This window comes from Salmo salar, chromosome 14 (genome assembly GCF_965601325.2).
Source record: "Salmo salar chromosome 14, fSalSal1, whole genome shotgun sequence".
NCBI lineage: Eukaryota > Metazoa > Chordata > Actinopteri > Salmoniformes > Salmonidae > Salmo > Salmo salar.
Window position 1 is genome coordinate 44,627,745 of NC_138304.1, and position 26,938 is coordinate 44,654,682.

At 41.6% G+C, this 26,938-nt stretch overlaps 2 protein-coding genes across 2 annotated transcripts; both read left to right on the top strand.

The window, feature by feature from the left end:
* Nucleotides 1-3,013: 3,013 nt before the first annotated feature.
* On the top strand, nucleotides 3,014-10,359 carry LOC123723855 (NACHT, LRR and PYD domains-containing protein 3). The gene is made up of 6 exons (XM_045694426.2): nucleotides 3,014-3,110; nucleotides 3,961-4,674; nucleotides 6,891-7,139; nucleotides 7,379-7,408; nucleotides 7,529-9,421; nucleotides 10,279-10,359. The coding sequence occupies exons 2-5, from the start codon at nucleotides 4,656-4,658 to the stop codon at nucleotides 8,080-8,082; spliced, it is 852 nt and encodes a 283-aa protein (XP_045550382.2). The 5' UTR covers nucleotides 3,014-3,110; nucleotides 3,961-4,655; the 3' UTR covers nucleotides 8,083-9,421; nucleotides 10,279-10,359.
* Nucleotides 10,360-10,365: 6 nt separating this feature from the next.
* On the top strand, nucleotides 10,366-19,584 carry LOC106569570 (uncharacterized). Its single transcript, XM_045693676.2, has 8 exons — nucleotides 10,366-11,661; nucleotides 12,812-12,868; nucleotides 13,124-13,216; nucleotides 13,567-13,641; nucleotides 13,850-13,993; nucleotides 14,335-14,490; nucleotides 14,586-14,675; nucleotides 17,012-19,584. Exons 1-8 carry the CDS (start codon nucleotides 11,411-11,413, stop codon nucleotides 17,316-17,318), a joined length of 1,173 nt encoding a protein of 390 aa, XP_045549632.2. The 5' UTR covers nucleotides 10,366-11,410; the 3' UTR covers nucleotides 17,319-19,584.
* Nucleotides 19,585-26,938: the final 7,354 nt, after the last annotated feature.

Consider the following 26,938-nt stretch of genomic DNA (forward strand, 5'->3'; position numbering starts at 1 on the left):
TGAACACTTATTGACTGAAAACATTTCAGCTTTTCATGTTTAGTTAATTTAGCAAACATTTCTAAAAACATAATTCACTTTGACATTATGGGATGTTGTGTGTAGATCAGTGACACTAAATCTCAATTTAATCCACTATAAATTCAGACTGTAACAAAAAAATGTGGAAAAAGTCAAGGGGTTGTCAATAATTTCTGAAGGTGCTGTAACAACATGCAAAACACGTAACAAAATGTAAAACACATGTAATAACATGCAAAACACGTAACAACATGCAAAAACCCTTAACATGCAAAACACGTAACAGCATGCAAAATACGTAACAACATGCAAAATACGTAACAACATGCAAACCACGTAACGACATGCAAACCACGTAACAACATGCAAACCACATGTGACATTGGTACATTTAGCAAGATACCACTGACATAATCTCACATTATTCCCACATTAAAATAGGCTTATTTAAAAAAAAATGTAAACTTGTATTTAACTAGTCAAGTCAGTTAAGAAGAAATTCTTATTTACAATGATGGCCTACCCCGGCCAAACCCTAACCCGGACGACGCTTGGTCAATTGTGAGCTGCCCTATGGGACTCCCAATCACGGCCATTTGTGATACAGCCTGGAATCGAACCAGGGGCTGTAGTGACGCCTCTAGCACTGAGATGCAGTGCCTTAGACCACTGCGCCACTAGATTGCTCTTATCAATGTCATTTGTCATTTTTTCTTAATCAACATGTAATTATTGACCAACAAAGAAAAAGAGATTGGTAGTGATGTTGGTGCAATCTGTTAGATGACGTTCTACAGCTAACAGGCTGACTACACTGCTCGCATTGCATGCGCGAGCGTTGCAAAATAAATGTAGAAATCTATATTATTCAATTATTGCACCCTCACTGCTCACGTGCGCCAATGAGCGTCTGCGTTGCCAAGGGCTAAAATAGAAGTCAGTTCTATTTCTGACGCAGATTGCGCTGCAAGTCCTGCCTCTCCCATCTCCTCATTGGTTTATAGAAGCAGGTAGCCACGTGCCATCTCCTCATTGGTTATACCCACATGGGTGACTGAAAGACAAAATAGGTCGGTGGCGGTAATGCACGTAATTTATGAAAGTTGCCAATCGCAATATAAAGTCAAGAGAAGAAAAAGCCAGGAAGGAGGAGAATGTTTTATGTGTGGATTAATTGGTGGAGTAGAGGACCTTGTGCATTTCAGATAAAATAACAACTCAATGTTTATATCCCAGGACAAATCAGCTAGGATCAGCAAGCTAGCTAAATAGGACACATTAGCTAGCAAGTGCAAGCTAGCTAGCTAAATTGCCATACATTTTGAATGCTTTCGACCTGTCCCCAAATTAATATAATTGTTCAGAGTTTGTTTTGATATTTTAACCTGCGTGTCGTGATCGCGTTTGGTGTGGGGGGACAAAATACATTTATGCACGATGGCGCACGCGCGCAGCCGGTTTGGGTTCTGTGTAAGTATTATGCTTTAAAAGAAGATATGTCAGTTATCCTCTGAGATGACCCGTATAATCACCACAATTGCAGTTAGATCTTTGATACATTGCTTGTAACCTGTGTTTTGATTAATCTATTATGGAAAATATTCAACTGTCTTATTGTAACGTCTGCTTCCAACTCACACCCTCAAACACATAGATCCCCTGAACGTAGCTCACTCTCCAGATCCCAATCACCTGAACACACATGCATGTCATTATCACACACTATTTAGTTCAGTTCTTTGCACCCCATCACGCCTATCGGATTTCCTGTTATCAACCTATTGCCTGATCTCCCGGATGACGCTACTAGCCTTTTTGGACCCCCTGTGTATGACCCTCTGCCTGCCCCTGGACCCAGCTACCTGCCTCCTCCTGTGGTCCTTTACAAATAAACACTTGCTGCGCCCTGCCCTTGAAACCAGCTGTCTGTCTCCCATTGTGTTCATTACACTTATATTCATATTACCATTTCATTTCAGCCATTTGAATGTGTTTCATCTCTTTATTTTGTTGTTGTCTTTGGAAAGTAGACAATTATATTAGTAGGCTACATATAACTACCAGTGAATGTATTGCATATACAGTAGTATTGGCTAGAGAACATAATAATAAACACTGTCTACTGTAACACTAGTCTCTCTGTCTTATAAGAAATTGACTGATCAATGTTTACCAATCCCAATATGGTTTTTGTTGGCATGTGGACTAATATGTTGTTGAGTTGTGTTCTTACACTGGTACAGTCATGCCCTATGAGAGATGTATGACTGCGCATGTGCGAAAATAAATAAAGTGCATTTTCCCCCGTTCTGGTTAAAACACCAATGATGAACATGTGTGTTTATTCCTCCGTTAAGTAAACCGGTATTCCTGTCCTGAAGATGTCAGCACCAACAGTTTTACACCATTACAAAATGTTGTGAACTTAACTTTATTATCAAATGAGGCAGACGGTCCTTTTATTTTCACATTATGGACAGGTTTTCATTGTGTCTAATCAGTCTGTCTGTGACTGAAATCTCCTAACCCCTTTTCCACAACTTTACTGAACAAGTTAAACAGGAATGTTGCCTGTAAAGGTAGACCACTCCCTGCCTGTCAATAATTCACTTGCACACAAAACACTACATTTATAAAGATCAGAAAACTACATTACTTTGTTTATGAGGGGTGAGTAGCCTACTAGAAATGTACATGTTTAAAAATGTGTTGGATGTACAATAATTACACACTAACACATTTTATTGTGATGTATTTGAATTGTAATCAAATTGTAACATGTTAAAATGCATCCCACTCCATCATTGCTTTCACAAACACATGGAAAAGCGAGCTTGGAGTACATTTTAGAGCATGTTTAGTTTTTAGTATAGTTTTTCTTTAATTACTACAGTTAAAATGAATTGGAAACAGGTTAGGACATGATAGAATTGCAAACGGAATGTGTGATTCTTCCGATATGGAAAAGTAAAATAAGCCCAACCCTTAAGGTGTGCCTCCTGTAGAGAACTGGGACAAAAGAAACTGGACTGGCATTGAGCATTTGTGGGCCACAGAGAGTCGAAGAAAAACAGACATTTCAACCTGAAGTAAGTGAACTAGTTTTAATATCTTGTTGAAAAGAAGAAGGAAAGGAAGTGCTGCTATGATACAGTAGATCTTTGTAAATAGAGGGTGCTCTTTGGTTAATTGGTCATCTAAAAAACATACTTCATATAATTAAAATGCTTTTGTTGTTACAGCATGTTAAATGGAACAAACATTTAAAACTGCTTGCATGGATTTTTTTCTCCATTGAACATTCCATACCAATGATGTCACGTCCTGACCATAGAAAGCTTTTATTTTCTATGGTAGAGTAGGTCAGGGTGTGACAGTTTTTTTTCTAGTTGTTATTTTCTATGTGGGGTTCTAATCGTTGTCTCTAATTGGGGATCATACTTAAGTAGCTTGTGTTTCACTGGGGGGTTATGAGATATTGTTTATGTATAGTTGTATTATAGTCACGGTTCGTCTATTCTTTATTTGTTTTGCATTTGCATTACGTTTCACTTTATAATAAATTATGTGGAACGCTACTCACGCTGCGCCTTGGTCCGATCATTTTTCTAACGAACGTGACAAATGAAGGCATTTTAATTTTATTAAAAGTACCTTGGTCCTCCTTTTGTATTTCTTAACTGTCAAATACTCCTATACTCCAAATACACGTTTTATCTAATATACGGGGTATCGTCGGACAGGGCCACAGTGTCTCCTGACACCTCCTGTCTCAGCCTCCAGTATTTATGCTAGAATAGTTTGTGTCGGGGGGCTAGGGTCAGTCTGTTATATCTGGAGTATTTCTCCTGTCTTATCCGGGGTCCTGTGTGAATTTAAGTATGCTCTCTCTAATTCTTTCTTTCTTTCTCTCTCTCTCTCTCTCTCTCTCTCTCGGAGGACCTGAGCCCTAGGACCATGCCCCAGGACTGCCTGGCCTGATGACTCCTTGCTGTCCCCAATCCACCTGGTTGTGCTGCTACTCCAGTTTCAACTGTTCTGCCTGTGGCTATGGAACCCTGACCTGTTCACTGGACGTGCTACCTGTCCCAGACCTGCTGTTTTCAACTGTCTAGAGACAGCAAGAGCGGTAGAGATACTCTGAATGATCGGCTATGAAAAGCCAACTGACATTTACTAGTGAGGTGCTGACCTGTTGCACCCTCGACAACCACTGTGATTATTATTATTTGACCCTGTTGGTCATCTATGAACATTTGAACACCTTGGCCATGTTCTGTTATAATCTCCACCCGGCACAGCCAGAAGAGGACTGGCTACCCCTCATAGCCTGGTTCCTCTCTAGGTATCTTCTTAGGTTCTGGCCTTTCTAGGGAGTTTTTCCTAGCCACCATGCTTCTACACCTGCATTTCTTGTTGTTTGGGGTTTTAGGCTGGGTTTGTACAGCACTTTGTGACATCAGCTGATGTAAAGAGGGCTTTATAAATACATTTGATTTGATCTATTGATGGGCATACATGTATGGGTATACATGGGCATAGAATTGCATATCCTTAATGATTGTTTCCCTAGTAGACAACCAGTGACGAGACAGATGACTTAGTGCTGAGGTGTGACCTTTCCTGAGAGCATAATGGAGTCGTCTGAACACAGTAAGTTAGACTTGGATATGGTGAGACTATACTGAACTATACTAATATACTACTATAGCTCCAGTCAATCCTGAGGTTATATGTAATTTCGGGAAGAGAGCTTTAAGATTCCCTGCAAACAATAATGAGTCATTAGGATGTCCCGGGGACATCACAAGAGGGTCTCCTAAAGTCGTCAGGACGTTGTGTCATGGTACCCTAGAAGATTTGTCTAGTTCCCGGTTGGTCCCGGGGACGTCCCCGAGAATGTTTTTAGGATGTTCTTGGGACGTTGTGTCATGGTCCCTTGGAGATTTTGTCTAGTTCCCAGATTGTTCCGGGGACGTCCATGAAAATGTTTTTAAAACTTTTTGGGGATGTTGTATCATGGTCCTCCAGAGGTTATTTCTTGTTTCAGTTTGGTCCCTGGGACGTCCAAGGAAGTTTTTAGGACGTTCTTGGGACGTTGTGTCATGGACCTTGGAGGTTTTGTCTAGTTCACGGTTTGTCCCGGGGATGTTTTTTGGACTTTTTTGGATTGTTGTGTCATGGTCCCCTGAACATTCTTGGGACATTGTGTCATGGTCCCCTGGAGATTTTGTCTAGTTCCCCGTTTGTCCCTGGGACGTCCTCTGGGAAGATTTTAGGACGTTCTTGGAATGTTGTGTCATGGTTGGGACATTGTGTCATGGTCACCTGGACCCAAGAAGGTCCTGAAACCAGGAATTACACAAAGGTCCCAGAGAGAATGTTCCCTTGGGACAATCACGTGATGACTTAAGGACTAGTAAAATAAAAGTCCTGAGAACGTCGTAAATAGGTCCTGACATAGTCCTCAGTGACGTCCTGGGTCCATCTAAACCTTGGTTCACTACCAGAAGCTGCCCCCACCAGCAGGAGGGCCAGCACAACCTTGGGGGGTTGGCCCTGCCAGCAGACTAAGTCCAACCCCGATCCACAACTACCACCCACGCCACAACCCTCAAATACCACACTCTACCAATGACTAGCAGCAAAACTCGTGTAGTCTGTGTAGTCTGTTGTTTATTATACCGTACCACTTGATTGTGTTTATTGTGTCTCCTGACTGTGACATGTCAAAGTAGTGGCCTACAGTACCATCTTGTGGTCAGCTATTGAACTGAGCAGAATTCTGATGCTGCAGTCTTCCCTAATCGTTTTTTTTTTGCAATTCACAGAACATGCATGTAACCTACTCATGTAATCAAGATGATAATCAACCAAAATGACATGTGCCATTTATAACCTTTTTAACAGGCAGTTCGACCCGGTGGTTATTCTAAACCAATTTCAAATGAAATTAAACATATACATTTTATTTGGCATATTTTATCGTCTCAACCAATGCCATTTAGTAAAATGGTCATATTGTTTTCATTATCGGACTCCCATATTTTTTTAAACACACATTCAAAGATGGTTCAAATCCAGTAAGTGAACATGAGCCAAACCGAACCTCATTTACCCCCCCAAAATGCAACTAATTGTGTATAAAATGGGAAATTGCAAGTTCGTAAAATGTTGTTGACCTCAAAAATGAATGATTAAACTACTAATATGTTGTTTTAGGAACTCTTGAAAAATATGCTCTACCAGGCAGTTGAGTTGCCCATTAAAGGAATGCTATTAGGTCAAAGCTAGTGATAATGGACTATGGAGAAATATTGTTCTGAGATTTTTTTGTCTGTGCAAATACAAAAATAATTTCAAATCCATATAATTAGTTACTGCCAGCCTGTTATCTTCAATGTGTTTCACAATATCATTCAGTACATGTAATTGTACTCGTATTCTAAGCATATAAACTGCAAATGCATTAATTTACATGCATTTGAATATTCACATTTTGACACACAAATGTATCACATTTTATATCCATCCTCATGTATCCTATCTTCCATTAAAGGTACAGTAAATGAAGAAGACAAAGTCATTTTTTTGATTAAAAACGTCTACGCTAATTCCAATCCAAAATGTGTATACTCTAATTGGGCAACTCAACCGGCTGGTTGAGATGCATCGTGTTTGAGATGCTTCCAATGCATTATCTATCAAAGTTTAAGTAATGCTAACAAATATTAATTTACTGAGACTAAATACACATATTTTGCAGAAAGAAAATCCAGATCTCTTTTTTCTTCTTGCTGTGCCAGTTAAAAGGGTGAATAATCTGTATATTCTTGATAATAATGAAGTTTAACCTGTGCCCTCCATAGATGCTGAGTTGGTGGATGAACACAGGTCCCAGCTCATTCAGAGGGTCTCCACGGTGATGCCTATAGCTGATAAGCTGCTCGCTGAAGGCATGATCCATGAAGAGGTGTACTCTAACATCAGCGCTGCCAGAACTGACGAGGACAAAATGAGGGAGCTCTTTAAAGCCCTCCACTCTGGTGGAAACAAAGTGAAATCTGCCTTTCTCTCCATGCTGAGGGAGAATGAACCTAATCTGGTCCAGGACTTGGGTGAGTGAAGATGTACACAGACATGTAATCTTGAGAGCCAAGTTGTACAGTAAAGGTGAAACAGTGCCCTGCCCAAACGGACTGTTGTGTATTTGAAAATTGACTGTTGTGTGTTAACATTTTCAATGGATTATTAGGATGTAGTCAGAGTCTGCCATAACAATTTCTTGTGTGAAAACTTGTACTGTAATAAGACTTTAATGTGTGGTATTTGTTCATCATTTGTATCATTTATATAGAATTCCACATCAAACAAGGAGATCAACGAGGTAAGCCATGTCTTTTTCACCTTTTTAAATGTTAAAATGAATATGATTCAATTAATATGATTTAAACATTGTTTTCAACAGAAAAAATGAAGTGACTTTCTGTATTGTATCAATGTGTAGAGAACAAAAGCACAACAAGCCTAAAGTACAAGGAATTCATCAGAGGTGAATATGCCACAGTGCAGGAGTACAACTCTCTCCCTGGAGAACATGTGAAGTTAGATGATCGCTACACTGAGCCCCTGATCATCCAGAAACACCGTCTGCAGAGAGAGAGAGAGGAGGAGATCCGCTCCAGAGGACAGAACTTTTATCTACTCATGGACCAGAGGGACAGTGAGACCTACAAGAGTACCAAAGTGGAGAGGCTGTTTGATCCAGATGAGCACGGAGACATTCAGAGAACAGTGATACTGCAGGGCCACTCTGGAACTGGCAAGTCATTTACCACTCAGAAGATCATGTCTGACTGGGCGTTTGGAAGACTTTACAAAGACCGATTTGACTTTGTTTTTCACCTGAGGTGCAAAGAACTGAACCAGGCCACCGGGAGAAAAAGTCTGATGGATCTGCTTAACTACAATCAGAGTTCATCATCAATGATCAAGCAGGTCCTCTGCCAGTCTCCTGAGAGGGTTCTCTTCCTGGTAGACGGCTTTGATGAGCTCAAATGATCACTTGATGTACCTAAAGACTCCCTTCCCAGGGACCCATGGACACATTGCTCCCCAGAAGTGACACTGAGTGGCCTGATACAGAAACAGATCTTACCCGAGTCATTCCTGCTTGTTACCACCAGGTCCACAGGGTTGGACAAACTGAATGGAGTGGTCAAAAATCCAGTGAGATGTGCTGAGATATTGGGCTTTTCTAAAGAGGGTGTGGAGGAATACTTCCAGAGATTCTTCAAGAAGGAGCAACACTCACAGCAAGCCTATGACTCTGTGAGAAAAAATGAAACACTTTTCACCGCATGTTTCATTCCAGTCATCTGCTGGATCATTTGCACAGTTTATAGGGAGCAGTTTTATGAAGGCACAGAGATAATACAATCACTGGAGACCACCACCTCCATCTTTGTTGAATTTGTTGCCACGCTGTTGAAGCACCACTGATTTGGGTCAGTCAGATCTTACCATCCTCCAAGGACTAGGCAAGCTGGCAGAAAAGGGGACGGAAGAGCAGCAAGTCTTATTTGACCATCATAGTGTCTCACAGACAGTGTCAGATCCTTCCAAAGTCCCCTTCTTGTGTAAGCTTCTCCAAAAGAAGAGAGTAAGTCAGACCACTATGTACAGCTTCATGCACCTCAGCTTCCAGGAGTTTTTCACAGCCCTCTCATACATGTTACTGGGTGATGAGGAAGCTCAGGGGAAAGTTAGAGAGCTACTTTCTAAGGTTCGACGTGGAAAAGAAAACAGTCACCTCCTACCCATAGTTCAATTTCTCTTTGGCATCGCAAACAAGGAAGTTGCAAAACGACTGGAGGAAAAATATATCTCTTGTTCTCAAGGAGTTTTTCCTAGGGAGTTTTTCCTAGCCACCGTGCTTCTTTCACATGCTTTGCTTGCTGTTTGGGGTTTTAGGCTGGGTTTCTGTACAGCACTTTGAGAATATCAGCTGATGTACGAAGGGCTATATAAAAATAAATTTGATTGATTTGATTTGATTTGATTTGATTTGATTGATTTGAATCTGGACCCAGCTCAAACATTTTATTCTGGAAGTCATTGAAAAAGGAAAGGAGGATCAAATTGTTAGATGTACAATGCAGCTTTTCACATTTCATTGTCTATATGAGCTCCATGCAGATGATTTTGTTAAAGAAGCCATGAAAACATACACAGACATTAATATGTCAGGAAGTCCCCTGAAGAAAACAGACTGTTGGGTGTTGATGTATTGTCTTCAGCATTGCAAGTCCATCGAATGTCTTGAACTGAGTGGGTGCAATTTAACTGCAGAGAACATGAAAATCCTTCTGCCAGCGTTGCAGAAATGTAAAGCTCTTGTGTGAGTATTGTTGCTTGTCCCTTTAATGTAGATAGCCTATTTTTACCAATGTTTTTGATTTTGAATAAATAATGTAGACTGAATTATGCTCAGTTTCTCCTGCAACATCATCACTGGAGCCAAGGGAGATCATTTCCATTATGGATATTTAAATAAAAAGCCATTACAACCCGGGAATTATCATCTGATAACTCACCACCTAAGGGATGTTCTTCGGCCGAGGTCAAAGCCAAAATCTATGGCAGCTAGCTAGCACAGGTTCAATGACGATGAGACAAGAACTTCAATAAATCATTATTTAATAAATATTTTATAAATAGGCAAAAACCAGCCGATTAATAATATAGTAACGGAAGATCGCTAGGCAAATGTAGCTAGCTAGCATACACACAATCACATCAAGCAGCTGAAATGACAACAAACTATGTGCATTTTAATTTGTTTCACCTTCGTTTCAGTATTGCCATTTATTTGGATTTATCCATTAAAATGATTCAGATAAATGAATTCACCTGGCTCCGAGAAGCTGTCAGTCTCATATGTATTGTACGGGGAGGTAAAGAATAAATGCAACATGTTGGTCAGGCACACAGCGAGACTTATGTTATTAACCCCAGCTGTACCAAATCAAATACTAGGCAACAAGCATGTGGAAATGATGTCTAGAAACTTTTTCTGGGGGAGATTAAGTTTATGAATGCCTGTCTGGGCTACGGGAAAGTGGATACACATTGATACTTGAAATGGAATTGGAGTTATATATTTTTTTTTACAATGTTAACTCTTGAATGAATTATTTCTGTAATTTTTGTCACTTAATTGTATTTGGGACTTGTTTTTCTTAATTGTTTTTGTAGGTTGCAGGTGGACGGCCTAGCCAATTACGATTTAGATGATCTGTTGACAGCACTGGGAGAGGGAAAGAGTTTGGAGCTGGAGTAAGAATCACATGATCTTTACTGTTATATCATACCTTATTCACCATAAACAGTTTTTTAGTTTAATTTACTGCATCTCTACATCAACATCAAGAACGTCAACTCAATTTATACCAATTATATGAATGATCATTTCTCAATAACGTTTCTACCATCAGTCTACTACTTTGAAATAACATTATTCAAACCCCACTTGTCTGTTATTAGTGCTGGTTCACACAAACCTTCAACAAAGAACATCCTTCATTAAGTTTGATAACCAGATTCATATATTTGTTGGATAAACAAATATTGCATTTAGAAGGAATGTTCCTGTTACTCTCTGGATGTTTTTAGAAGGAATGTTTCTGTTACTCTCTGGATGTTTTTAGAAGGAATGTTTCTGTTACTCTCTGGATGTTTTTAGAAGGAACGTTTCTGTTACTCTCTGGATGTTTTTAGAATAAATGTTTCTGTTACTCTCTGGATGTTTTTAGAAGGAACGTTTCTGTTACTCTGGATGTTTTTAGAAGGAATGTTTCTGTTACTCTCTGGATGTTTTTAGAAGGAATGTTTCTGTTACTCTGGATGTTTTTAGAAGGAATGTTTCTGTTACTCTCTGGATGTTTTTATAAGGAATGTTACTCTCTGGATGTTTTTAGAAGGAATGTTTCTGTTACTCTCTGGATGTTTTTAGAAGGAATGTTTCTGTTACTCTCTGGATGTTTTTAGAAGGAATGTTTCTGTTACTCTCTGGATGTTTTTAGAAGGAATGTTTCTGTTACTCTCTGGATGTTTTTAGAAGGAATGTTTCTGTTACTCTCTGGATGTTTTTAGAAGGAATGTTTCTGTTACTCTCTGGATGTTTTTAGAAGGAATGTTTCTGTTACTCTCTGGATGTTTTTATAAGGAATGTTTCTGTTACTCTCTGGATGTTTTTAGAAGGAATGTTTCTGTTACTCTCTGGATGTTTTTAGAGGGAATGTTCATGTTACTCTCTGGATGTTTTTAGAAGGAACGTTTCTGTTACTCTCTGGATGTTTTTAGAAGGAATGTTTCTGTTACTCTCTGGATGTTTTTAGAGGGACTGTTTATGTTGCTCTCTTTTAAAAGGGTGTTTTCTGTGCCTAACTCCAATTTGTCCATATTTTTCAGTCTGCGTAAGAACAACTTCTCTGATGAGAAAGTACAGGACTTGCTTGTTGCTCTCACTAAACACAAACCCAGAAACGTTGACATTGGAGTGAAGTCCATCACCAGCAATACAACAGACAAATTAATGTTCCTCATCAGTAAGGCACATGGAGTCTTGGATCTGATAAAGTAAGTCTAAACTTTTATTTTAGCTCCAAATCAACTGATTAAATATCATACAATATTTAACTGAATTGATTGTCTTTGAAAACAGCAGGCAGCAGAATGCCTCAAGCTACTGTTCAAAAGTTTGGGGTCACTTAGAAATGTCCTTGTTTTTGAAAGAAAAGCTAATTTTTTGTCCATTAAAATAACATAAAATTGATCAGAAATACAGTGTAGACATTGTTAATGTTGTAAATTACTATTGTAGCTGGAAACGGCAGATTTTTTTATGGAATATCTACATAGGCGTACAGAGGCCCATTATCAGCAACCATCACTCCTGTGTTCCAATGGCATGTTGTGTTAGCTAATCCAAGTTGACCATTTTACAAGGCTAATTGATCATTAGAAAACCTTTTTGCAATCATGTTAGCACAGCTGAAAACGGTTGTTCTGATTAAAGAAGCAAAAAAAACTGGCCTTTAGACTAGATGAGTATCTGGAGCATCAGCATTTGTGGGTTCGATTACAGGCTCAGAATGGCTCAAAACAAAGAACTTTCTTCTGAAACTCTGTCAGTCTATTCTTGTTCTGAGAAATGAAGGCTATTCCATGCGAGAAATTACCCAGAAACTGAAGATCTGTTGACAATATAGCCCACCCCTGAATGAGCATGTACTGTATAATGCAATATTTCCTTTCCTGTTGAGCTTTTCCTATAGGGCATTATAACACTTTGCTTCATAAGACATTATATAGCCTTGATCATAATGCTATATGAACGTGGTCATTCTTATGAAAGCATCTGTAAACCTATGGAAAAACTTGCACTTGCACTTACCTACTCTGACATGTGATATGTGGTTGTCGCAACTAGTGCGAATGTACTAGCTGTCAGTGTCTCTGGATAAGGGCTTCTGCTAAATGACTAACATGTCATGGAAATGTAGTCCTACTGTAGATGTTTGTAAGCAGTTATTAGCAATAACTGTATGTCATGCATCACAATGCTTTATGCATTGATCATAAGGCATTATAAATGTGCTTAATGCATTATGAGGATATTCATGGAGATTATTTATGGGAAGTGTTACCAAAATGTAACAATATTTAATTTCCACAATAATACTGTATATTAAATCCTCAAGAATATGACTTACCACTGTTTCCTCAGGCTTCATTGTTGTGGGAATGTTGCTTTGAGTGTCCAGCTACAGAAAGATGGTGTGAGGTGAGTATATTTTAATATTCATTGTATTTTGGTTTTCAGTTGAAATGAATGTAGAAATGTGTATTTGATTGAATTTGACTAACAGTTGTAAAGATGACTTCTGAAAAGTTCATAATTGAATAACTGCCTCGAGTGGATGAAGAGGTTTTGTTTGTGAAAATCATTTTCTGTTATGTATCTGGTGTTTTACAGTACGCATCTTAAATTTAATTAAATTGTTCATGCAATAATTTAAAAAATCTCTTGTTTGTGAAGAGCTCCCCAAATTGTTCTTTGGTTAAAAGTGGCAGAGATGAAAATGATCTGTGACTCCATCAGAACATCTGGCTACAGTTTGACTGGAGTGAAGTAAGTATAATTTCACATCTCTAATACCGCAAATCACACATTTTACAGCGGATATCTTAATTGATTGTACGTGTTATGGAGATGATTCGTTGAAGCACACTCAAGTGATGAGTAACCCTTTCTGAGACCTGAAGACTTCTCATGCTAATGCCTAGGTTTAAACTCAGTGAGCTAACACATTTTGATCCTATAGCTGTAGTTTAGAAATATTATTGTACTTGTTGCACTCTAGTTTATCTTTGACATCACTAAGTAGGTAATATTATAACACAAATTAACTACAGTTTATCTTCCTCATACAAGGTTTGGAGTAGTACAGTGAAAGACGTTTTTTTTTCTCCTGATGACAGGTTGAGAGTGTGGCGTGTGGCTGACGAGGATAATCAACACGCATTCATCTACCCTACAGACAAGTGTAGGTTAACGTAAGGGAGACTAATAAATTATACTTTCTAAATATTCCTTATTTTGAAAATCTCAAATTGAACCTTGAAACTCTCACTGGTGAATTTTTTTATGTTTAATTGAATTTCATATAATTTGTGACTTGCTGCCATATAGTGATTAACTTTGCTCAACATACTGTAGCCAGACAGTGAATAAACATTCATTGGTATACATTCATGTGTACAGGTTACACATAAAAGGGCCTCTCAGATGCGGCGTAGAGCGTGGAGGTCTACAGTTAGCACACTGCAGCATTGAATTGTCCCTATACGGCGATGATGTAGTTAACTGGAGATGCATCTTTCAGTTACTTCAAACTCTGAAGCATAAGTAAAGACTACTGTCTTCAATTTAAATCTCAACACGACATGCACACGCGCAGCATGCACACACACACACAGTTATAGAGAAGCACACTGGACAGCTGACAATGAGCCTTTTAAAGGTCATTTACACTTGAGCCAACATCTGCAGTGTTTATTATGAATGCAGTCTCTGCCAATGGTAGCGAAATTGCTTTGAAAACGATGCTGTTTAGTGCTCTGCTCTATAACATGCCTCGGATTGAATCCCGGCCCATACTATTACATAGCTGCACACCAACAAAAATATGTCAAAGATTTAATTGGTGTCTGTGTCTATGTTTGTGTCATATGAATGACCTCTACCAGTCCAGAGTGGGATGAGCATGTTGAAGGACTGATCTCGCTGCTACACTCTCAAACCTCTCTGGAGGGAATATATCTGTATGTGAGCAGCTTCACAGAAAGGTGTGCTGCCAGTGTAATCAGTCTCAGCCAGGCCTGTTCCAACCTGAAGGACATAATGTGAGTCCAACCTACTATACTATCAGTGTCTGTGTTCTTAAATTTGTTTCAGTGTTACTGTTCCACTCATGACTCCTCTATTCTCTTTCTCTCAGCCTTCAAGTAAACGGTTTCTTATTGGAGGAAGGAATACAATGCTTACGTGAATCAAAGAGGCACCCAGATTGCCAGTTACTTCTCTTGGGGTATGCATTTACTTAATGTATATTATATTTTATACCATGGCATTGATGAATACTTGTTTCTGATTGGCTTGAAGGGCATTCTAGGGCGTGCATTATTTAAATGATATTGCCCAAGAAGCCGGTGTTTGGAGGATATATTGGCATGGGTGTTGTTTTGTTGAGGGCCGGCAAACTGTGCAATATATATCCTTCAAACACCGGATTCTCGGGCATTATCACTTTTTTACAATGGGTTACCAAATAATAATTTACATATTTTCATTAAAAACATTATTTTGATAAATTCATTCATACTATTTCATCATTCCACAAGATTTAGTCCTGAGTCAAATCTAGGGTTGCTACCCAAGCCGCCTGGTCGTTCATTTGGTTGCTAGAGAAGCAACCCAGTCGTTAAGTCTTTTTGTTCTGTATCTATGGACGCAACATAGTCGTTTGTTATAAATTTTCCATTGCCATACTGGCTGGCCACGTTATTATCCCTTGCTTGCTAGCTAGCCAGCTACAGCTAATTTACAGTCACGTCGAACAGTGCAGCCAGAATAACAGCAAATTAGCTGTATTTCAGTTTATTTGAGTTGTTTTCTAGTGACATGTATTGTGTATACATCCCTAATAATGAGCTAATGATATGTGATTTTGCCTGGCATAGAACATATGCTTTCTTGTCAGGACATTGTTGTTCAGAGGAGCTAGCCAACAACACAGCTAACACAATCACTTCAAACTGAAGCTGGAAAGACAGCAAACTAGCTGCATATAATTTTTATAGTGGAGATCAAGTTTATAATTTCCCTGTCTGGGCTGATGAGACAGTGGATTGCGCAGTCAGATGGAAAAGAGTAAATAGGCATTTTAAAGGTATAGATTGAATGCGGATTTGACCAATCAGCATTCAGTATTAGACACACCCATTGGATAATTCCCTGTAATGCACGGTAGAATTCAATGGCTATAGTTCATTCTTACATGATCTATGTTTGAGCAGCTTTTGATAGCAAAAGTCGAATTGGGAACATTATTGGCATTGTTGAATTTGATTTTCATAATGGCAAGCTAGGACTGATGATTTGGTTAGCTAAACTAGCAAGTCTGTTTGTTTGGTTACCACGGCAGCTACTTTAGCTATCTAGTAAACTTGCAAGCTACTGTACTTCAGTGGATGATGAACACATTTTTACCAGCAAATGAACAAATGTCTAGCGGCAAATGTGTTAAATTATAGCCATGGTATAAAAGGGATAATCAAATCGGGGCTCTAGAAAGTAATACAACTCCGTGGAAGCAGCGTTGCCAATTTAGTGTATATTTCGCGAGTATTCAGACCCCTCTAGCGACACATTTACAAAAAAGGGTCTTGCGACAAATCTAGCGACTTTTGCTGGTGTTTTTGGAGACTCTGACGTGAAAGCACGTATCGTTCTTACTCTTCTCAACGAGCAGCGGGTGCTGACGTGGGCCCCACCCCGTCCCAAAGCACTCACAGACGGCCCAGTCGTCGCGCTGCAGTCAGAGCGGCAGATGTTCACCCCTCTGCTTCCAGACTGCAAATTAATCCGGCATGCGGGAAGCCACCGCTGGCTGATCTCGTCCTGGTTTACATTAAAAAAATATATATATATATTGCCATTGACAGTTTTTTCTATTGTCTCTTATTGGTCCATTTAGATTGTTAATGTAGATTATATACAAAAAAATGTAAAAAATGTTATGGTTAAAAATGTTCATGTTTTTCTGTGACTTGTTCTATGCTCCTGAGTGGACCGTAAGGTTAAAAACCAAATTAAGAAAACTAAACTAAAAAAATTAAAAAATAGTATCTCTGCCAGAGTGTCTCTTTTGGGTCACTTTTGCCGGTCCCAATCCCCGATAAAGGAGGGTTGAAATTGTGACATAAAAAAAAACAAGAATCGACAGAAGAAAGTTCATTTGTAGTTCTAAACATATTTAGGGTGTTTTTTACTCACCTTTTGTCTCTCCCACGACTTTATTCCTTTCTCCTACAGCGTCCATCACAATTACATGCACATGGCCAATTAGGCAAATTAGGTGATGACATCATTTAGCAACTTCTAGCGACTTTTAGGACAGCCAATAGCTACTTTCCTTACTGAGAAGTTGGCAACACTGCGTGGAAGGTCAGTCCACTTCGCTAGCGCGTCGTGTAACACACCTTCCACGTCGTTCCTTATTTTCCATAGAACGCATAGCCCCTCGTTGATTATCTGTTACATATCAGATATCTGAGGCTAAAATAAACCAATTAATCAACTGAAGTTAATAATACGGTGTGCCACTAGATCTCTTCAGGTGTTAATCATCCCTTACCTCTGCAGGAGGAGATGCAGGAAGCTTGCTGACCAGTGCTCTGAGAAGGACAAGAGGCTCAGTTGTAATGACAACGTTTTACTCAATCTACATGGAGAATCATTCATAGAGATTGTGTTAAGGCATGGGAAGGAAAGCGATATTGATGACACATGGAATGGGAACAAAATCAATATTGATGACATGCGGAATGAGAACGAAATCAAAATTTATAACATGTGGAATGCGAACGAAGACGATGGCACTTGGAATGGGAACGAAAACGATAGGCCTAGAGATGATATAAAGTGTAAAGGCTGTTGTGTTGTTGGATAGTGACCATGATGAAGACGACAGAGATGGTATAAGAAATATAACAAGAGGACAAAGACAACAGAGATGGTGAGAAACATAGCATACAAGAGACTGAGGACAAAGACAAGAGTGAAGATACATACCTTTGATCCTGATACCACTTAGATTTGGACTGATACTAACTATACATACTGGAAATGTTTTTGGGGAGGTAATTTCAAAATTTAACTTTAGACTTTAGAAAGACTACAAGATTAAGCCAAATGAACTGAACGTATCTTACCTGCATTGGAGTCTTTATGGGAATGGTTCACACCATTAACAATGTAATATGCTGTATTGTTAAATATTATATGTACATTTCTGTGTATCTCTGTATATATGCACCACTATACAGTGGGGGGGAAAAGTATTTGATCCCCTGCTGATTTTGTACGTTTGCCCACTGATAAAGAAAGGATCAGTCTATAATTTTAATGGTAGGTTTATTTGAACAGTGAGAGACAGAATAACAACAAAAAAATCCAGAAAAACGCATGTCAAAAATTTTATAAATTGATTTGCATTTTAATGAGGGAAATAAGTATTTGACCCCCTCTCAATCAGAAAGATATCTGGCTCCCAGGTGTCTTTTATACAGGTAACGAGCTGAGATTAGGAGCACACTCTTAAACGGAGTGCTCCTAACCGCAGCTTGTTACCTGTAAAAAAGACACCTGTCCACAGAAGCAATCAGTCAATCAGATTCCAAACTCTCCACCATGGCCAAGACCAAAAAGCTCTCCAAGGATGTCAGGGACAAGATTGTAGACCTACACAAGGCTGGAATGGGCTACAAGACCATCGCCAAGCAGCTTGGTGAGAAGGTGACAACAGTTGGTGCGATTATTCGCAAATGGAAGAAACACAAAATAACTGTCAATATCCCTCGGCCTGGGGCTCCATGCAAGATCTCACCTCGTGGGGTTGCAATGATCATGAGAACGGTGAGGAATCAGCCCAGAACTACTCGGGAGGATCTTGTCAATGATCTCAAGGCAGCTGGAACCATAGTCACCAAGAACACAATTGGTAACACACTACGCCGTGAAGGACTGAAATCCTGCAGCGCCCGCAAGGTCCCCCTGCTCAAGAATACATATACATGCCCGTCTGAAGTTTGCCAATGAACATCTGAATAATTCAGAGGACAACTGGTGAAAGTGTTGTGGTCAGATGAGACCAAAATGGAGCTCTTTGGCATCAACTCGCCGTGTTTGGAGGAGGAGGAATGCTGCCTATGACCCCAAGAACACCATCTCCACCGTCAAACATGGAGGTGGAAACATTATGCTTTGGGGGTGTTTTTCTACTAAGGGGACAGGACAACTTCACCGCATCAAAGGGATGATGGACTGGGCCATGTACCGTCAAATCTTGGGTGAGAACATCCTTCCCTCAGCCAGGGCATTGAAAATGGATCGTGGATGGGTATTCCAGCATGACAATGACCCAAAACACACGGCCAAGGTAACAAAGGAGTGGCTCAAGAAGAAGCACATTAAGGTCCTGGAGTGGCCTAGCCAGTCTCCAGACCTTAATCCCATAAAAAATCTGTGGAGGGAGCTGAAGGTTCGAGTTGCCAAACGTCAGCCTCGAAACCTTAATGACTTGGAGAAGATCTGCAAAGAGGAGTGGGACAAAATCCCTCCTGAGATGTGTGCAAACCTGGTGGCCAACTACAAGAAACATCTGACCTCTGTGATTGCCAACAAGGGTTTTGCCACCAAGTACTAAGTCATGTTTTGCAGAGGGGTCAAATACTTATTTCCCTCATTAAAATCCAAATCATTTTATAACATTTTCACACACGTTTCTCTGGATTGTTTTGTTGTTATTCTGTTTCTCACTGTTCAAATAAACCTACTATTAAAATTATAGACTGATCATTTCTTTGTAAGTGAGCAAACGTACAAAATCAGCAGGGGATCAAATACTTTTTTCCCCCACTGTACATGCCAATTTGAACTTTGCCACTGCATTACTTCCTTCATTGTAATATATTTTACCCCCATTAATTTATTACCACCATAGTTATGTTTATTCTTGATATTATTATTCTTTAATTAAATACTTTATTACATGTAATTGTTCATACTATAGATGTTGTATATACTGTTTGTGTAAATTCTTATTTCTACATTCTGTCTGTTTATTGAAAGGCATTGGCAGCACCATTTCACCAGGTCAAATCCCTGGTACATGTACTGTAAATGTACTTGGTGAATAAAGGTGATTGTGATTCTGATTCTGTGAGTTTAAGTGCAGGAGACAAGCAGCATTTCTCTGAACCTCTCATATTCCCTGGGTTTCCGCTCATAGAGCATGGAGCTTGCAGTGCTAGGACAGTGGGTTTGATTCCCATGACCACCCGGAAATGAAATGTATGCGTGACTGGAAGTTGCTTTGGATAAAAGTGTCTGCTAAATGGCACGTAGTGTTATTATTAAATGTAGGCCACAGGAGATGAGTCAATTCTCTCTTCTCCTCCTTTGGGCTCCCGAGTGGTGCAGTGGTCTAAGACACTGCATCTCAGTGCAAGAGTGCAGTTTGAATCCAGGGTGCATCACATCTGGCCGTGATAGGGCGGCGCACAATTAGCCCAGTGTCGTCCGAGGTAGGCTGTCATTGTAAATAAGAATTTGTTCTTAACTGACTTGCCTAGTTAATTATTTTTTATTTTATTTGGTCTTTATGTTGGTTACGCCCCTGGCAGCATCACACCATTCCAATGCTATAGTCTTGTGAATCTGTCATGAATATTTTGTGGATGAAAATACTTCGTTAGCTAACACATCTGAATTACCCATTAGGCCCGCAAGTATAGCTATGGAGAGTTAATCAAGCTTCCTACGGGTACAATTTCAGACACATATGCAATCATTAATGACTTACAGAACCCATCTTTGTTGCCTTTAAAGACTCTATGGGAATCTGTGCTACACAGGATACCATCTTCCTCTTTTAGCACTAGACACAGCCTCATCCAATTCAAGTTGGTTCAGTGTATCCACTAGTCCGGGGCCAAACTTGGAAGAATATTCTCAGATTTTGATCCTACTTGTGTTCGATGTAAAACGGAATCAGCAACACTGTTTCATATGTTTTGGGACTGTCATAAACTGTCAGGTTGGAAATAACATTTAAATGTTTCTCTGATATAGCACTGTCAGAGATCTGTCTTCCCTTACAGCCATTTTTGGAGTACTACCCATAGGCAACCATCTTTATACCACTCTTTTAGCTAGATGCTAGTAATCCAGAACTGGAAGATGGTGGTTCCCCCATCTTATAAATAAGACATTACATTGAGTACACGTGGGAACTCCATACTGTTTTATGAAACTTAGGCTCCATACCGGTCTTACTTTGAACAGTCCACCTTCTGATGGCATTCTTATTAAAACAAAATAAATATGCATTTGACTTCCCTCTTGTCATGGTTCCACCTGTCACCAGAGGGCGCCAGAGACCATCCTGGAGACATTAATGACATTCAGGTGTGTCCTATTACTCATTATGAATTGTTTACCGTGTGCGTTTGTTTCCTGAGAGAGTTTTCGTGATCCTTCGGCTACCGTTTCTCAGTAAAGTATTATGTTCATCCATAACCACTGATTCCTCATCTGGTCTCTTCTTTGCACCTGGGTCCAACCTCACCACATTACACCTCTGACTTACTAGTTGGAGGGGTGTTTTTTGTTTTTTTTGGTGGGGGTAGGCCTTGAGATTGGTGATGTGTGTCCATCAATGCTTGAAGAATGTAACTTATGTATGCCTCTTGCCCCGTCAGACCCAAAAAGTATGCTTATTTTGCTCCCTTTTTTTAAAACACCATTGTAAACTTACATTTTGGTCCACTTGATGGTAAGTCTTTGCGGTCATGTCTGTGAGTGGTTGCATTTCTCTCCTCCCCCCCCCCCCCCCTCGCTCAGGCTCAGATGGCATCCCAAACTGTGACCTCAGAGCATGTGCAGACCAGCTGGCTGGAGAATTTACGGACATATTCAATCTCTCCCTATCCCAGTCTGTTGCCCCACTTGCTTCAAGATGTCTACCATTGTTCCTGTACCCAAGAAAGCAAAGGTAACTGAACTAAATGACTATCACCCCATAGCACTCACTTCTGTCATCATGAAGTGATTTGAGAGGCTAGTTCCTCCCCTGACCCATCTGTCTATCTCCTCATTTGAATTCCATGCTGTCACAGTTACCAGCCCTTTCAAGTTTAACATCCTTAACATTTATCGCCCTCCAGGTTCCCTTGGAGAGTTCATCAATGAGCTTGACGTCTTGATAAGTTCCTTTCCTGAGGATGGCTCACCTCTCACAGTTCTGGGTGACTTTAACCTCCCCACGTCTACCTTTGACTCATTCCTCTCTGCCTCCTTCTTTCCACTCCTCTCCTCTTTTGACCTCACCCTCTCACCTCCCCCCCCTACTCACAAGGCAGGCAATACACTTGACCTCATCTTTACTAGATGCTGTTCGTCCACTAATCTCATTGCAACTCCCCTCCAAGTCTCCGACCACTACCTTGTATCCTTTTCCCTCTCGCTCTCATCCAACACTTCTCACTCTGCCCCTACTCGGATGGTATTGCGCCGTCCCAACCTTCGCTCTCTCTCTCCCGCTACTCTCTCCTCTTCCATCCTATCATCTCTTCCCTCTGCTCAAACCTTCTCCAACCGATCCCCTGATTCTTCCTCCTCAACCCTCCTCTCCTCCCTTTCTGCATCCTTTGATTCTCTATGTCCCCTATCCTCGGTCCTCCCCTCCTGCTCCGTGGCTCGACGACTCATTGCGAGCTCACAGAACAGGGCTCCGGGCAGCCGAGCGGAAATGGAGGAAAACTCACCTCCCTGCGGACCTGGCGTCCTTTCACTCCCTCCTCTCTACATTTTCCTCTTCTGTCTCTGCTGCTAAAGCCACTTTCTACCACTCTAAATTCCAAGCATCTGCCTCTAACCCTAGGAAGCTCTTTGCCACCTTCTCCTCCCTCCTGAATCCTCCTCCCCCTCCCCCTCTGCGGATGACTTTGTCAACCATTTTGAAAAGAAGGTCGACGACATCCGATCCTCGTTTGCTAAGTCAAACGACACCGCTGGTCCTGCTCACACTGCCCTACCCTGTGCTTTGACCTCTTTCTCCCCTCTCTCTCCAGATGAAATCTCGCGTCTTGTGATGGCCGGCCGCCCAACAACCTGCCCGCTTGACCCTATCCCCTCCTCTCTTCTCCAGACCATTTCCGGAGACCTTCTCCCTTACCTCACCTCGCTCATCAACTCATCCTTGACCGCTGGCTACGTCCCTTCCGTCTTCAAGAGAGCGAGAGTTGCACCCCTTCTGAAAAAACCTACACTCGATCCCTCCGAAGTCAACAACTACAGACCAGTATCCCTTCTTTCTTTTCTCTCCAAAACTCTTGAACGTGCCGTCCTTGGCCAGCTCTCCTGCTATCTCTCTCAGAATGACCTTCTCGATCCAAATCAGTCAGGTTTCAAGGCTGGTCATTCAACTGAGACTGCTCTTCTCTGTGTCACGGACGCTCTCCGCACTGCTAAAGCTAACTCTCTCTCCTCTGCTCTCATCCTCCTAGACCTATCTGCTGCCTTTGATACGGTGAACCATCAGATCCTCCTCTCCACCCTCTCCGAGTTGGGCATCTCCGGCGCGGCCCACGCTTGGATTGCGTCCTACCTGACAGGTCGCTCCTACCAGGTGGCGTGGCGAGAATCTGTCTCCGCACCACGTGCTCTCACCACTGGTGTCCCCCAGGGCTCTGTTCTAGGCCCTCTCCTATTCTCGCTATACACCAAGTCACTTGGCTCTGTCATATCCTCACATGGTCTCTCCTATCATTGCTATGCAGACGACATACAATTAATCTTCTCCTTTCCCCCTTCTGATAACCAGGTGGTGAATCGCATCTCTGCATGTCTGGCAGACATATCAGTGTGGATGACGGATCACCACCTCAAGCTGAACCTCGGCAAGACGGAGCTGCTCTTCCTCCCGGGGAAGGACTGCCCATTCCATGATCTCGCCATCACGGTTGACAACTCCATTGTGTCCTCCTCCCAGAGTGCTAAGAACCTTGGAGTGACCCTGGACAACACCCTGTCGTTCTATCTTAACATCAAGGTGGTGACCCGATCCTGTAGGTTCATGCTCTACAACATTCGCAGAGTACGACCCTGCCTCACACAGGAAGCGGCGCAGGTCCTAATCCAGTCACTTGTCATCTCCCGTCTGGATTACTGCAACTCGCTGTTGGCTGGGCTCCCTGCCTGTGCCATTAAACCCCTACAACTCATCCAGAATGCCGCAGCCCGTCTGGTGTTCAACCTTCCCAAGTTCTCTCACGTCACCCCGCTCCTCCGCTCTCTCCACTGGCTTCCTGTTGAAGCTTGCATCCGCTACAAGACCATGGTGCTTGCCTACGGAGCTGTGAGGGGAACGGCACCTCCGTACCTTCAGGCTCTGATCAGGCCCTACATCCAAACAAGGGCACTGCGTTCATCCACCTCTGGCCTGCTCGCCTCCCTACCTCTGAGGAAGCACAGTTCCCGCTCAGCCCAGTCAAAACTGTTCGCTGCTCTGGCACCCCAATGGTGGAACAAGCTCCCTCACGACGCCAGGACAGCGGAGTCAATCACCACCTTCCGGAGACACCTGAAACCCCACCTCTTTAAGGAATACCTAGGATAGGATAAAGTAATCCTTCTAACCCCCCCCCCCCCCCTTAAAATATTTAGATGCACTATTATAAAGTGGTTGTTCCACTGGATATCATAAGGTGAATCCACCAATTTGTAAGTCGCTCTGGATAAGAGCGTCTGCTAAATGACTTAAATGTAAATGTAGTTAAAGAAAAGCTCCACCCAAATACCATCTTTTCCCTTACAAAAAAAGATAGCAGTTTTGAAAGTGTTTTTTGGAAGCAGTAATATCAGAAAAGACTGCATTGTACTGCAGTTAAAAAAAAAAAACTTATTTTGGACGCAGTGTTTACAGCATACTGCAGTTATACTGCAGTGTCCTACAGTTATACTGCAGTCTGACAGCAATATTTTTGTTTAAAGTGTTTGTATTTGTTTCATTAGTCCATTGTTGATATAGTCCAACAATGTTTTGCATGTCAGCAATCAAGTTATCAAGATATGTAACTTTCAAAATACATAAATCTGGCCCGTATGATGCATATGATGCATATTAGCTAGCTAGAACACAGTGTTGCCCTAGCCTCCCGCCTGCTGTGTACCAGAATCCTCCTTAGCTGGTTAAGCTAGCACAGTGTCCTTCGCTCCCGCCTGCTGTGTACCAGAATCCTCCTTACGACTAGCTGGTTAAGCTAGCACACAGTGTCCTTCGCTCCCGCCTCCCGAACACCTGCCCTCGCCGTTGTTAACAGAACTGCGGGAAAACAGTGCCAGATAAGCGGGGGCGAAGGACACTGTCTACCATTGTATGGCTAGCTATCTACCATTGTCGCCCCCGCCCCGGCTTGTGTGGGGTTTATTGGCAGCTGGCATCCAACGTTATTGCGCATTAATGCCACGTACTGGAACGTCCCTGTCTTCTGCCTGTCCTAGCTTAAACATGAATCAATATAAGTATAAAGAGGGGTTCCTGCAGATGCAGGAATTCCCACATGCAGGAATGCCCCGAATTGCTGGCTGCAATTGCACCCTTCTCTGTAAGAATGCTGTTCATCGACTACAGCTCGGCCTTTAACACCACAGTGCCCTCCAAGCTCATCACTAAGCTCAGGGCCCTGGATCTTAACCTCTCTTTGTGCAACTGGGTCATGGACTTCCTGACGGGCCGACCACACGTGGTGAAGTAGGCAACAACACCTCCGCCACGCTTATCCTCAACACGGGCCAACACAGGGATACATTCTCAGCCCCCTCCTGTACTCCCTGTTCACCCATGACTGCTGTCCATGCACGTATCCAACTCAATCAGAAAGTTTGCTGATGACACAACAGTGGTAGGCCTGATTACCAACAACGAGACAACCTACAGGGGGGATGTGAGAGCACTTGCGGGGAGAGGTACCAGGAAAATAATCTCTCGCTCAACGTCAACAAAAGGAAGATTGTGGACTAAAGGAGAAAGTAGAGAGAACACGCCCCCATCCACATCGACGGGGCTGCAGTGGAGAGGTTCAAAAGATGAATGTCCCTCGGCATGCAAATCACTGACAACCTGAAATGGGCCCTTCACACAGACAGCATGGTGCAATGGTGCCTCTTCAACTTCAGGAGCCTGAAGAAATTAGGCTTTGCTCCTAAGACCTGTATGAACTTCGACAGATGAAACGTTGAGAGCATCCTGTCGGGCTGTATCACCGCCTGGTATGGCAATTGCACCGTTCACAACAGCAAGGCTCTCCAGAGGGTGGTGCGATCAGCCGAACACGTCACCAAGGGACACACTGCCTGCTCTCCATGACATCTATAGCACCCGGTGTCACATGAAGGCCAAGAGAAGATCATCAAGGACCTCTAGCAACCGAGCCACAGCCTGTTCATCCTGTTACCATCTAGAAGGCAAAGACAGTACTCTACCCGGTACTCTACCCTGAACCTTAGTCACTGTTCTAGCTGGCTACCACCAGGTACTCTACCCTGAACCTTAGTCACTGTTCTAGCTGGTTACCACCCAGGTACTCTACCCTGAACCTTAGTCACTGTTACTAGCTGGTTACCACCTGATACTCTACCCTGAACCTTAGTCACTGTTCTAGCTGGCTACCACCCAATACTCTACCCTGAACCTTAGTCACTGTTCTAGCTGGCTACCACCCAGTACTCTACCCTGCACATTAGAGACTGCTGCCCTATCTACATAGATTCATTGAACAACGGTCACTTAGATAATGTTTACATACTGCTTGGATGCTCTCTGGATACTCTCTGGATGTTTTTAGAAGGAACGTTTCTGTTACTCTCTGGATGTTTTTAGAAGGAATGTTTCTGTTACTCTCTGGATGTTTTTAGAAGGAATGTTTCTGTTACTCTCTGGATGTTTTTAGAAGGAATGTTTCTGTTACTCTCTGGATGTTTTTAGAAGGAATGTTTCTGTTACTCTCTGGATGTTTTTAGAAGGAATGTTTCTGTTACTCTCTGGATGTTTTTAGAAGGAATGTTTCTGTTACTCTCTGGATGTTTTTAGAGGGAATGTTCATGTTACTCTCTGGATGTTTTTAGAGGGACTGTTTGTTGCTCACTTTTAAAAGGGTGTTTTCTGTGCCTAACTCCAATTAGTCCATATTTTTCAGTCTGCGTAAGAACAACTTCTCTGATGAGAAAGTACAGGACTTGCTTGTTGCTTTCGCCAAACACAAACCCAGAAAATGTGAATTTGGAGTGAAGTCCATCACCAGCAATACAGCAGACAAATTAATGTTCCTCATCAGTAAGGCACATGCAGACTTGGGAAGCATAGGGTAAGTCCAAGAACGTTAATTCATTTAAATGATATATCAAATCAAATTGTATTAGTCACATACGCCGAATACAACAGGTGTAGAATACAACAAGTAATTAAAGAGGAGCAGTAAAAAAAGAACAATATATACGGGGAGGGGGGGC